General features: G+C 38.9%; 1 protein-coding gene across 1 annotated transcript in view; it reads right to left on the bottom strand.

Moving 5' to 3' along the window:
- Positions 1–303: 303 nt before the first annotated feature.
- LOC135709133 (neuropeptide CCHamide-1 receptor-like) overlaps positions 304–13717 on the bottom strand; it is a 78615-nt gene continuing 65201 nt past the window's right edge. Inside the window, exon 8 of the mRNA XM_065231337.1 lies at positions 304–1318. Coding sequence (XP_065087409.1) covers positions 1213–1318 — 106 coding nt within the window. The 3' untranslated portion in view covers positions 304–1212. The remainder of the gene's footprint in view (positions 1319–13717) is intronic.

Raw genomic sequence — 13717 nt, 5'->3', positions numbered from 1 at the left:
ATGTAAATTTAATAATTGACAATGTGTTTGTTATAGTTGAATCAAAAAGGCCATATTCTTTCTGTATTATGTGTGTAATGACGGAATCATTGGAATAAGTATGCTATATAGGTGAATTAATTTGACTTGATTAAAGCAGCAAACCTAGATTTACAGTAGGGGAGACACTCCTATATTTGCGGTACGTTAGAAGCGTTAGGTTCTTATAGTTGTACATGGAGACTCAATACACAACTATAGGAACCTAACACTTCTAACGTACCGCAACTATACGAGCGTTTACCCTAGTGGTGATTGGGGAAAAACCTAACAGCGAAAGTAATATAAATGTATTCTCTTTGTTGTCGGTTGCATTCCATAATCTGTAGCATAGATAGTAGTTTTAAATGCTGAACTTATACTCGTTGTGGCCTAGAAATCAGGCACACACACCCCTCTCACGCTCTTGGCGTAACACCCATGTAGCTGTGTAGTGTTTTATCACATTTACAAGGCCACATTCCGAATGACTAGGAGGCGAAAAGCGTAATTAGACCCAATTATTTTCTGTTATCTGGTCGTGTTTTTTCCGCTTGCCGGACCTTTTTGTGTTTTCTTGGGAAAGTCGCTTTTCAGATTGTTCGACCAGTGGAACAATTAGCTTGGCCTATCCTTTGCATCGGATGTGCAGCAGGACCCTTACTTACACAGAAAACATAAGCACCGTTTACCGCAAGCTAGTATAGAGCATACGTGAATCGCCTTCTGGTGAAACGAGAAGGACTCGTCGTTTTTCTACCATCTTTTCTGACGACTTATCGCATTGTCTCCGAACAATGGTCGCACCCAGTTTGTTGTTTGCCGACCGATGTGGACCCGACCTTCTGTTCTGATTGCTGGAGCAACAGATTCTAGAGCCGCTTCTTCTCAATTTAGATAAATCTCCGGCCAGGTTTCTCATTTAATTCTAACTAAGTGAAACGCCATCCTCTTGGTCCTTTCGTGTGTTTGAGTATGAGGGGTTGAAATAGATGATGATTGCGATGTGCGGTTGACATTTTTCGTGATTGATACCGCCAATTGTGTTGTGTGTGAAGTGTATCCTCCTATCTTTAACAAAGTCATGTGGTATTATATGTATGCTTTGGTCGGAGCACTTAAACGTGCCATGGACTGCACAAGGTTGCATGTGATATTTTTGTCAGCGTTTTATCTGTTAAAATGGCACTCCTATTACGACGGGCAGATTCCATCTCTATCCGGTTGATTGGTGCTCAGATGGTTTCCGTTTGTGTTAGTCCCGTTCGGAAGCATGATAATTGTAGTCTCATGCATGTTCCTAGAGAAGGAAATAAGAGCGATGGACAATGTTAGGAAAGGCTTGTTACAATTCATGAAGTGTTCAGCTATATTTGGATAAAATAAAAAAGGAAGAGACATTTTCGTCATATCAAACAGAAACATCAAATATATAAATGATTTCGACGTCAACGAATCAATCATACGTTCGGTACGACAATCAGAGATCAGAGATAATCAGATAAGTCAGAAGGGTATAACTCTAAACGTAAACAATGAACGCCGATTTCTCTTGAATGATCACACACTCACAGAATCTGACTACACCAGCTCATAGAACAAACATTGCTCAACAACAACATCAGATGATTTATTTAGTTTGAGTGGGAGTGTTGTCATTCGTATGAAACCGACGATCCAAGTCATTGTTTACGTTTATAGTTAGACCCTTCTGACATGTTTCCCCTGAATAGAAGAAGTTGCCAAGTTGACCCGACCAGCGCCTACTGAGAACCGATCGTGTGCCTAACTAACCGTCATTTTGAATTCTCCATCGTGTCCACATCGTGGTTTAGCGTATCGTTTACGGTATTAACGTATTTTTCGGAGTCGACCACGCCAATCGCTGGCAGTGTGTCCGAATCGCAGTTCGTTATCCTGATCCTACAGCTACACACTCAGCTACGTTTTGCTTGTTCGGTAATTTTTTACCGGAAATAATCGGTAAATTTAGTATATTACAGATTTTTCGGTAAACAAAAATAATTTCACCAATATTCGGTAAAATTTTAACGAAGTTTCGGTAGTTTGATTATAAATTTGATGAACTCTGTAAAAAAATACCGAACGATCTGTAAAATAAGCCAAAACGCCGAATTCGGTAAAAAATTACCGAACAAACCGTAAATCACAAGCAATTTTACCGAAATTTTGTACTATCAAACTGTCAAATCTGGAGAGGCTTTATTTACTAGTGAATGGTAAATAGTGCATCCGGAATCAAGTGCAGCAGGTAAGGATAAATATTCTTGACCACGATCAATGGATCACCGACATATTTCGTGAGTAACTGTTTATTTAGCAAATCCAATTATTTTCCAGGCATTTTCAGCGATAGCATGATTTGATTGCAGGTTATTTATCTGGACTGTATCGCATAACATCGGGCTCTAACACATTTCGGCGTCAAATACATTTTATATTGCACGTATCACAAGTGCAGTGACGGTTTTAAAATTAAATAAAAACTGATAAATATTATTTCAAGACTTTTTAATTCAAATTAACTGAAAACGGTAGTAAAATTAAAAAATAGTGGGAAAATCAGTTTAACAGAACAGTTCGGTAAAAAATTACCGAATCGCTTCGCAAAAAAGTACCAAATCGTACGGTAATTTTGACAGCTCATCAAAAAATTGGTTTACCGAACGTTCGGTAGGCATTTCGTTTACCGAACTGATTACCGAACGTTCAGCTGTTGAAAGTTCGGTAAAAAATTACCGAGTACGGTAAAAATTTCTGAGTGTGTACAGTGTGCGCCACCAATCCAGGCAAGCCAACCCTTGTGGTTCGTTGAAGCCTCGAGTCCGTCACCATACTCGAGGGGCGTACGGGACAGGTAGAGGCGTCCATTCCTGGCACAAGAAGGTGATGCTGTACCAAAGGAAGGAGAGGAACGACGACGACGGCAGTGACAGATAAAGAGACCACGAAAACAAAACGAAGAGTAGTGCTAGCACAAGGTAGCAGTACGCAATTAAGAAATTGAGTAGTAGAACCGTGATAGATGTCCGTGAAGTGTTTATAAATAAAAGTGTACACCACTAAAACATATAGTGGGAGTTTCGTCTTGAGTGAACATTAAGTATTTTCTTGGTTTGCGGAATTGTGACGAGCGATTGCCGACCCTGAGGCTTGGCAACGGGGGGTCCCATCAGTTACAGTTACATCGCGTTACAGGACCCTCTTTGATCCATTCGATCATTTGTCCATTCGACCTTTTTTCCATTTGACTATTTGTCAATTCGACCGTTTGTTTCCCTTCTCCTCATTCGACCTTTTGTGAATTCGACCTTTTGTCCATTCGACCTTTTGTCATAAGGACTGTATCGAAAATAAGTTGCAAACAAAATGTTCCTGCCAAATCCGTTTATAAAATGTTTTGAAATAAAAAAAACAAGAGCCACATGTGAAAAGGGCATACAAGATTTTGGTAAACAAACCTTTGTAGGCCCTTTTCTCGCCAACTGAAGGTTGCCCACGCAAACCAACAACATCATCGGGAAGGGGAAAGTTTCCCCTACTCGGTGATTTTGATGGTTTGATTTGATGTCATATGGATGTCGAAAAAAGGGCATAAGGAGGTTTGTTTACAAAAAGCTTGTATGCCCTTTTCACATGTTGTTCTTGAAAAAATGTGTGTTCTTTGATTTTTTTTTCCATCGATCTTGTTTTCCGTACTGAGAACCAATGCTACCAAATCAAGGGAGACAGCTCCCACACCTGAACCATACCTATCAACTCATAGACCGGGGACCAACGGCTTTATTTCCCTTCCGAAGGAAGACACGATCAGAGATTTTGTGCCTCAGAAAATCCCGGCGACGCTGACTGGGATTGAACACAGGACTTTTGGGGGTGAGAGGCAATCACGCTTACCACTACACCATCGGCGCCACTGATGTCCTTCATTCAAACTTATTAAAGAAAAACAAACCAAAACATATTCTTTAAGGGCTGGTCTCATGTTAAATAAAGTTTCTCTTATGAGTTTTCGGACAGTGCATTTTCCAGTTTTTTTTCAACGCATCGTTACAGTATATATTTGACTAATTTAAGGTTTTAGATGATTTTCTGAATAAAGAATAGTAATATTTTTGCATATTTCCTTTAAAAACATTTTATATTTGAAATTTTTTATGTACAAACAGGCTCATTAAATACTATTTATTTGAAACAATAATCCACTATATTAATCAAATTTGAGCTTAATTGAAGAGTTATTTTGATTTCAAGCTGCTTATAAATACACTGAAACCTCCGTTTACGAAGTGTTTTTTTTTTATGTAATGTTCAGGTTACGTCCCTATTTTTACGAAATAAATCCCAAATAACGAGTTTTTTTTTTTATTATTTTTGGAAACTGGGAAATACTGTGAAAAACCCCACAATATGGGTATTTTTGGAATCTGAGTGACGTGTAGAGACCAGAAACCCAAGTCTGACGCCATTTTGAAATTCAAGATGGCGGCTTCCGGTTAAAGAAAAACTGGAAAATACTGTCAATCAACCCACAATATGTGAATTTTTGGAATCGGGGTTGGAATTGACTCAATTTCCATTATTTTCACCAAAACAACACGTTTCCCAGTTCTAAGAAAGCTTGATAGATTTTCTGGGAAACAGCTTAATATATAAATGGCTATTCAATAAAGACAGCCAACGCCGACCAGGATGCTATTCCCGATAAATTTACTATGTGTACAATAAATTAACAGAAATTTTCCAGTGGATGACAATGGAAACTTTTTTGAGAGGTTGGAAAGAACTTCCAGAGAAGTTCGAAGAAAGTTGAATGAAACTTCTTGAGGAAGCTGGCCAACTTCGTCTTGTCGGGAGATAGAAATCCAGGAAAATTCGAAAGAAACTTTCCGAGAAAATTTTGAGAAGTCTGCATGCACTGGAGTATTTAGTTTGAACTTGTTGAACATGTTGAAAACTAAACCACCCAATTGTTTTATTCAGAATATTAAAGTATGGAAATTCGCAATCAAACATGTATGGGGAAGTTTAGGGTCTGCGAAGTTTTTAAGTTATGTAAGATATTTCGACAAATAACAATTGGCAGAACATATTAAAAAAAAACACCAAATAATTGATATAAGATCATCTATATACGTGTACAATTTTTGGATGAATAAATGGCGAACATGATTAGATTCCTTTTTTGAGCCTTTAAAATCTTGGACGAGTTTGATATAAACACTGATAAATATCACGAGCAGCTTAAAATCATAATAACTCTATTTTAAAGAATTAACTTGTTTACTTTTCGAAATAAATATAGATGACTTTTTTGCATTGCATTGCAACTATATAAAGATTTTACTGGAAATATTCAAAAATATGACCATCCTTTTCTCCAGAAATTCATTTTTAACTAAATAACGATCAACAGTATACGGCTACTGTCTTGAGAAAAAATGATTTTCATAAAATTTCAAATCTTTTAATTGCTCTTAAATCACTTATAGGGTTACGGTATGTAATGTGGGTCTAGTCCTTTCATTCGGCCTATCACGCAAATAAATAATTAATTAAGGAATATTACACAAAAAATAAGGAAAATATTGATCACTGATGATTGATAAATGTGTACCACACACAAATCAATTTATATCACAACATTTCAATACATTTTCAGCTCTCGTAAGTAATAAAACTGGTTGAGAATATCACTCTGTTCGGAGTTTTTAGCCGCCATGACTTTTAAGGTTAAGATGGGAAGGTTGCACTGACGATCATCAAATGGCCTGATTATGGCATTTATTGAATGGAATTACCTGATAATACACACTAGACGTAAAACTCACAGTTACTGTTTGAATATTTTATGTTTATTTTAATTGTTTAACAACGTTTTCACAAGTAAATCATGGACCCAACTTTAGGGACACATTTCTTTTCTATGTTCCTAACTTTGGCCCATGAAATTCATTTGACAGCATATAGCAATAAGAGTAACGTCAACAATGTGGTTTGCATTTGGATGATAAGGAACGAACAGGAAGGGAGATTTTTTCTGCCAAATCTGTATAATGAACATCACAATGTTTTGATTTAGATATTCTGCGGTCGAAAGACGATAAGCGAAATTTTTAATTTTTAATTTTTAACTTGAGTGATTTAATGTAGTTTTCGTAAAATTTTCTCTAAGAAATGTTTTGAGGAATGAAGAGTATTAAGTTAACAGTGATAGTGATAAAAAAAAATACATAAGAAAACGTTACCAAGAGCGTTTTTTTTGAGAATCAAACAGGATAGGACGAAGTTGCATCCATAAATAGACCCAATTTGGGGACAATAGACCGATATTACATACATTTCCCTGGTGAGTTTTTGTCTTAAAAAAAGTAAGTTTTTCAACTTTTTGCGGTTCCTGATAGCAAACGACATGATAAGCATATCTAAGCATACCATTTAGCAGTAGAATATCGTTTGCAGGTAAATTAATTGATGAGTTATGATTAAAAACGTAATCTATGGCTGCATATTAGACCGAGGTTAGGGACGTATACCCTAGATCTTTTTTTGATACCCACTTTTCAAGATTGAATATCACTATGAACCAAAAACAAACCGATATTCCTGAGAATTGAAAAAGAAAAAATAATCATGAAAATATTGAGCAGGCTGTGACATTTTTTTCTCATATAGTAGAGATCTTATTAAAATAGTAAAAAAAAAATGGTTAGGCTGTTCGAAATTTCGATGCACTAGAAATATTTCTTCAGCTATGAAAAATCGTTTCTTCAGCTATTAAACCTCGATTTTCAGAAATGCCGCAAAACAAAAGTTTTTGTTTAAAACGTCCAAGCATCGGAAAACTCACTAACTCGTGTGAGTTCCACAGAAACAAAATAACCACTTTCGATTGTTAACATATTACAGAGTGAGTGTAAATGCTTTTGAGCAATTCCCTACGAATTCGCAAATAAGTTTATTTTTGATTTTTTGGATTTGGTTGAAATTTTTCAGAAACGTTCCTTATGACCGACTTTGCCATTTTGCATCTTCATATCGCCAATTTGAATTCAGTCTTATTTTTGAAAAGGGCCTATAGAAAAATATCAAGCTAATCTTCAGAAAATTTTTACTCGAAAACTGTTTGCCCGATCGGTTTGGTGTCTTGGGCAATATTGCAGATAATGGATGATACTATTTAAAAAAAATATGCACTCTTAAAAAAATATAAAATTTTTTAAATTTCAAATAAAGTCTTAAAAACAATTATTCTCAAAAAAAGGTTTTTTTGCTTTTCCTTATTTGTTGATATGTTTTAGGGGACAAAAATGCCATCTATTGCACTTTAGGTCAAGATGGAGAAAATTTCTGATTTAAAAAAAGTTCGTTCGGTACGACAAAGAATCACAAATTTTTAATCTACTGTTAAGTTGGTTCTGTTCAGTAAATCCTAGATCAACCAATTTCTTTATATTAGTATCCCTGTGAAATCCCCAAATTTTCGAGCAACTTTTTTAAACATGTTTATGCACTTATAATAATAAATATTCATTTTAACTACCACTTCGTCTTCTGAATTACTGAACTAAAGCAGGACACTTTCACAGATAAACAGCGAATTATATTCTAATGTTGATAACGTGTCAGATTTGGCTTATATTTGGACGTAGGTAATTCAAAACCAACCCACTTGGTACCATGAATTGCTCAGCAATAGGTAGCATGTTACCATTTTAGAAACAAGTTTATACCTATGAGGTGCATGAAAAAAGGTCGCATTGTTTTATTTTTATATTTTAAAAGAAATTTAATATAATGATGAGCCACCAAAAGCCCCCTTTTCAAAAATAAGTGTGTGCTAGATAGAATGAGACAATTAAACGTCAAAAAGCTCTATAATCAACCGGTGGCAACTAACGATTTTAAATTGACTCACTACTTGACTAGTCTATTGGTCCCAAGCAAACGATTAACGTACCCCATTCTAGTCAAAATTCTAGTACTACACTATGTTTGTTTTGATTCACTATGAAAGTTTGACACATAAAATGAGGGTGTTTGTACAAAACGTGTGCAACTACCCTACCCAAATACTCATATCAACACACAAGTGCCGCAAGCGTAGTGTTATCATGCCTATCGTTCTATTGTAAAGATTGTAAATAAATCAATAGTTCGCATGCCTCTGCCATGGCAGGATGGCCCGATAAACGACCGTGTTTTATTTTCGCCATCTATTCACACAACGTAGGGAAGTGCTGCCCGTGCGCGATCAGAGGGGTTCATGGATTTTCCCATGTTTCGAGGGGTGCATCAATTAGCTTGGGACCGAAGAGAGTACCAGAGCTGAGCCAAAAAGTTGAGCACGTTTATTCGGGACCTTCCTTTCTTGGAGTTACCTCTATGCTATAATCGTCTCTGGAGCCCCAAACTTTCTCTTTCTTGTTCTTGCTTACTGAACTGTCACACTGTTTGCTTATACAATCCATGTTCAAGGCAAGTGATGTGCAAAGGTGAAGGCAAAAAAATATATTTAATTGCAAATGCAAATGCATTGATTTTTTTGGATCGAAACAAACATCGAATGAAAAGGATCGATCCAGTCGATTTTTATCGTGTTTGAGATCGATTCAAAAAATCGATTAATCGAACCAAAAGAATCGATCTTTTGTGTTCTATCCAAGATTTCCCATTGCTTAGAGTCCTACACGCTATTTAAAACTACCCAAATTAGGGTAGAATCCACCAGATTGGTCAAAACTGAACCTACCCAAAAATGGGTAAACTGTGTTGGGATTGACAAATTGACAAATGAACAACGTCGATCGGATTCATGTTCTTCATTTGTCAACTTGTCTCTTCAAACACAGTTTACCCATTTTTGGGTAGGTTCAGTTTTGACCGATCTGGGAGGATTCTACCCAAATTTGGGTTGTTTTGAAATAGCGTGTACATCCAAGTAAGTAACTATGGCACCCGAGCAAAGTCGGTTATCAAAATGACAGCAAATCGGTATTGAACTTTGCAGTTCCTATCATAATAAAAACTCATTTTAATTTTAATTGTCACGACATAGGGGAAAAGTTGGCTTCGGCAATACCTATTATCGTCAGGGGGGCAAACAACGTTCTTGAGAGCTCAATTTGGGCATGTGGATACATTGTGTTTCAGAGCAACTATTGGCCAAATTTGAGTGCTCTAGGACTTTGTTTACCTCCTGACGATAATAGGTAAAGGTATTGCCGAAGCCAACTTTTCCCCTATGTCTGATATCATATTATACTTTCATTATGTAGTCCAGAGTTTTTTAGATGAATGCAACATAACTTCAAGTTTTGCTGTTAACGTCTTGTTGAAAACATAATTTATATCAATGTATCGTTGAACTAACGATTATTGTATATTTGTTTTGTTGAACACATTTCAAGCTGAACATTGCATTAGGTCCTAAGTAACATTGACACATTCTCTTTGTCGATTTTCTCTTTGTATCCCCACTTAAGACATTCCCAGGTATTTTTGGCACACATATCGACAGAAGAAGCTTTCATCTAGCATCTAATGCGACGAGTACAACAAGTACAACGGTTATGTGCTCATATTATTAACGAAAGAGAAAGTCGACGAAGAGAATCGATCATTGTTACTTAGGACCTAAAGCAATGTTCAGCTTGATTTTATCACATTCGTGACATGTCTGGGGTAAGATTTGAGATTAAGTAATTCAGCGTGAGAAGCATGGATGCTAATCATTAACGCCAGGCCCGTATTCAGTTAAATATTTATAATAATGTAAAATGTTGCTCTTATTTTTGCTGTTACCCGTTGAGTTAACCAAAAATGATATCAACTGGGGTATTCAAAATAAGTTACATCAGAATTGATTTCATCCTGCTTTGCTCGGGTATACAGCTACAAAACCGATAGTAGCAAAAAATAATTAATATAGCTGAATGAGTCTTAGCAATTTTTTCAACCTAGTGTAAAACCGATTGAATACGGAAAAATCGAAAGGAATTAGATGCAACGTGTGAGCCTTGTTTTTCTCAGTGATTTAAATCGGTTGGATTGTTTTCAACCGTTTAATTTATTTATGTGGCAGTTTTCCGTTCTTCTGCCACAAAATAAAAAAATATCTATGTATGAATACCTATTTCAATGCGTTATGTTCATATGGAGCTAGAGAGAGAAATAATGATTTTCCTTCAACATCCTTACTCATTTGTTTCAACCGAATGCACTCAGAAACAAACAAGAATGGAAAAAAGAACCACTTCCGCACTAGTAAATTCATAATTTACCACGGTACACTCAGCTGTTAGTTTCCTCGCTTATTCATTCAACGAAAAAAAAAAATCAGTGGTCGAACAGAATAAAACCATAGAGGTAACTCTAAGACCAGAAGGTCCCGAATAAACGTGCTCAACTTTTTGGCTCAGCTCTGGTACTATCTTCGGTCCCAAGCTAATCGATTCACCCCTCGAAACATAGGAAAATCCACTAACCCCTCATTTTATCTGTCAAACTGTCAAACTAAAACAAACATAGTGTAGTACTGGAATTTATACTAGAATGGGGTACGTTAGTCGATTTGCTTGGGACCAATAGGCTAGTCAACTAGTGAGTCAATTTAAAATCGTTAGTTTCGTATTGATTGTTGATAAAACCGCTCATTTCTGATATTGTATACAAGTGAGTACGTATTGCATGCATTGTTGAAGGATTTTCCCCTGCCTGGTAAAAATATAGTCCTAAAAAACCCGCAATCTTGAAAAAACGGCTTGATGATGCATATGTGCCAGTTTTGGCTATTGGTTCATATTATGGTGTGTTCCAATTATGGCCTATGGAACACCCATAGGCCATGCTTTTACTTTTACAGTTGCCCTACACCATTTTGATAAAATTTGTAATTTTCTAACTGTTCGGATACCAAACCAAAATTTTTGTAGCAGCCTCTTTTTTTGTGGCAGCTCAAACTGTAATATTAAGATTTTATTAGAAAATTAAATCCGATAAATTTGATTCCGAACTTGTGGTCTAATTCTACTTTTGTGCGCTACACAACCGTTTCCTCGTTCTAGCTCTTCCTTCTATTTACCACGAATTCTCCCGTTCAAATCGTCGCTAGCTATCCTATACGCCTGTTCCACTAATGAATTATTTTGTGTTAATGTTTTTCTTTTCCAGGTACCTGCTAGAACTACTTACAATTATAATTTCCTTCTATGTTCGGGACGCCGAAGGTGAACCAGATGCACAGTATAGACGAACTTTATGATCCGAAATATTCCTTGAATTCCTCTATAATTTCACTTTATCTGCTAACAATTTCTATCTGCTAGCAATGTCCATTTATAAATTGTGTTTGGTTTGTTTTGGTTTTGTTTTTCTCTTCCCTTTCTTCACTTCTGACAACGGTACGAAACGGCAATAACATTAGGTACGCCAACCGCAGCTACGCACACCGTTGTGTTGGGTTTGCTGCCCTGCGGTGTTGACATACATCAGCCCGTAACATCCGGTAGTTCCTCCGGAAATCCCGGATTTACTTTCAGACCTCCATCACCGCTAAGTTCGCTACAGCACGCCGGTAGACTCCTCTAGCCGTCCGCACTATCGCTTGCCTCACTCTTCCGTCTGGTCCTCGGAGTATCTCTTCCACGATCCAGCTTTTCCGGGTTTTTCCATCCACTATGAAGACCAGGTCGTTCACCTGTAGCGGCTTCTGCTCCTCGAACCACTTCGTCCGTCTGTTGATTGTCGGCAAGTATTCCTTGCACCATCTTTCCCACATTCGGTTCGCCAGGTATTGAGAACGCTTGTAAGTATCTCGTAGAGCCTCCGCAATGTCCACTGGCTGGACCACCAAATCCGCACTTGTCACCGACCCACGAAGGAAATGGTTCGGGGTAATCGCTTCTTCCTCAGCTGATTCCTGCGGTATGTACGTTAGCGGCCGGGCGTTAATCATGTCCTCTGCTTCAGCTAGTGTTGTGTGCAGAACCTCGTCGGACAATGTTCGCCCATCGTCCAGCGCCTTCATCGCCTCCTTTATCGACCTCACCATCCGCTCCCAGATACCGCCCATGTGCGGTGCAGCCGGTGGATTGAAGTGCCACGCGGTATTATCGTTCGTTATGCTGGTCGCACAGTCGCTGTTGATCTTCTTCAACTCGTTATCGGCACCTACAAAACACGTCGCGTTGTCCGAGAAAATTTCCTGTGGTACGCCTCGCTTACAGCTGAACCTTCGAAGGGCCATCAAGCAGGATTGCGTTGAGAGACTACGCACCACTTCTAGGTGTACCGCTCGTACAGCCAAACAAGTGAACACCGCGACCCATCGTTTCTCCTTTCTTCGTCCCAAAGTCACTTCTATCGGACCTAGATAGTCGATACCCACCGAGTTGAACGGTCGCAGATAGGGTGTGACTCGCTGTATCGGAAGCGGTGCCATCATAGGAACATGCGGCTGACAGCGATGGACTTTACACCACACGCAATTGCTCATCACTTGACGGATTGCAGCTCGGGTGTTCGGAATCCAGAACCTTTGGCGAAGCTCGTTCATCACCGTCTCTCGATTGGTGTGTCCATACTTCTCGTGGTAGAACTGGATCAGCTTCTCCGTCGTCGCGTGCTTTCTTGGCAGAATTATTGGACACCTTTTGTCGAAAGGCATGTCAACGGACATATCCAATCTACCACCCAACCGCAGCACACCTTCTTTGTCCAGAATCGGAGTCAATTTGTACAGGCAACTGCTCTTCTTCACCGTTTCCATTACTACATCTGGTTGTTGTTCCAGATTCTTGGTGAGGATGCTCATCTCATCTGGGAATCCTTCGAACTGTGCTTGCTTCCACAGGATGATCTGCGCAGTTCGAAACTCATCTCTCTCGAGCGGACGTTGCATCGATTGCATCGGTACCAGGATTTGATGTTGCTGGTTATCTGTTGCCTTCAAGGTGCCTGCCCTGCTACCTTGCGTTTGCAATTGTCGATGAACCTGACCGCACACGCCATCACCCTTTGCAGCGTTGTCCATCTCGAGCATCGGTCTACTTCAACCACGCCATGGAATGTCACGTGGCCCCTGGCTTCCTCGTACGTCTCTTCGATCGTCACCTCCATAGTCGGCCACTGGTCTTTGGGCTGGTGCAGGAACGGTGCACCCGTGTACCATACCCCATCGCTTTCCAGATCGTTACCTCGATGCCATTTCGTCAGGACGTCCGCCATATTCTGCTTCGTTGGAACCCATCGCCAATCCGTCGCTCGTGTCAACTCCAGTATTTCTCCGATCCTGAACGCAACAAACTGTTTGTATTTATGTTGGTCAGACCGGATCCAACTCCAAACCGTTCGTGAATCTGTCCACAGTATGCATCGATCGATTTTCAGTGAATGCGTAGCGATCATCGTTTGACTCATCCGCGCTCCAAGTACAGCCGCCATCAACTCCAGTCGCGGGATTGACTGGCGCTTCAACGGTGCCACTTTCGATCGAGACATAGCTAGAATACACCGCACAGCTCCGTCGATGACTACTCGCAGATACGCAACACAGCCGTATGCGTGTTCGCTGGCATCCGTGAAGATGTGAAGTTCAATTGACTCAACCGCAGACGACAAGGAATCTCCAAGATAGCAACGTGGAATCCTAATGTTCTCGACTTCCAGCAGTACAGCA

The sequence above is a fragment of the Ochlerotatus camptorhynchus genome, unplaced genomic scaffold (assembly GCF_037179485.1).
Source record: "Ochlerotatus camptorhynchus isolate MF236.1 unplaced genomic scaffold, CSIRO-AGI_Acam_v1.1 ptg000351l, whole genome shotgun sequence".
In the NCBI taxonomy this organism is placed as follows: Eukaryota; Metazoa; Arthropoda; class Insecta; order Diptera; family Culicidae; genus Ochlerotatus; species Ochlerotatus camptorhynchus.
Note: the sequence above shows the minus strand (reverse complement) of the source record. Positions and strands in the feature narration are given on the sequence as shown.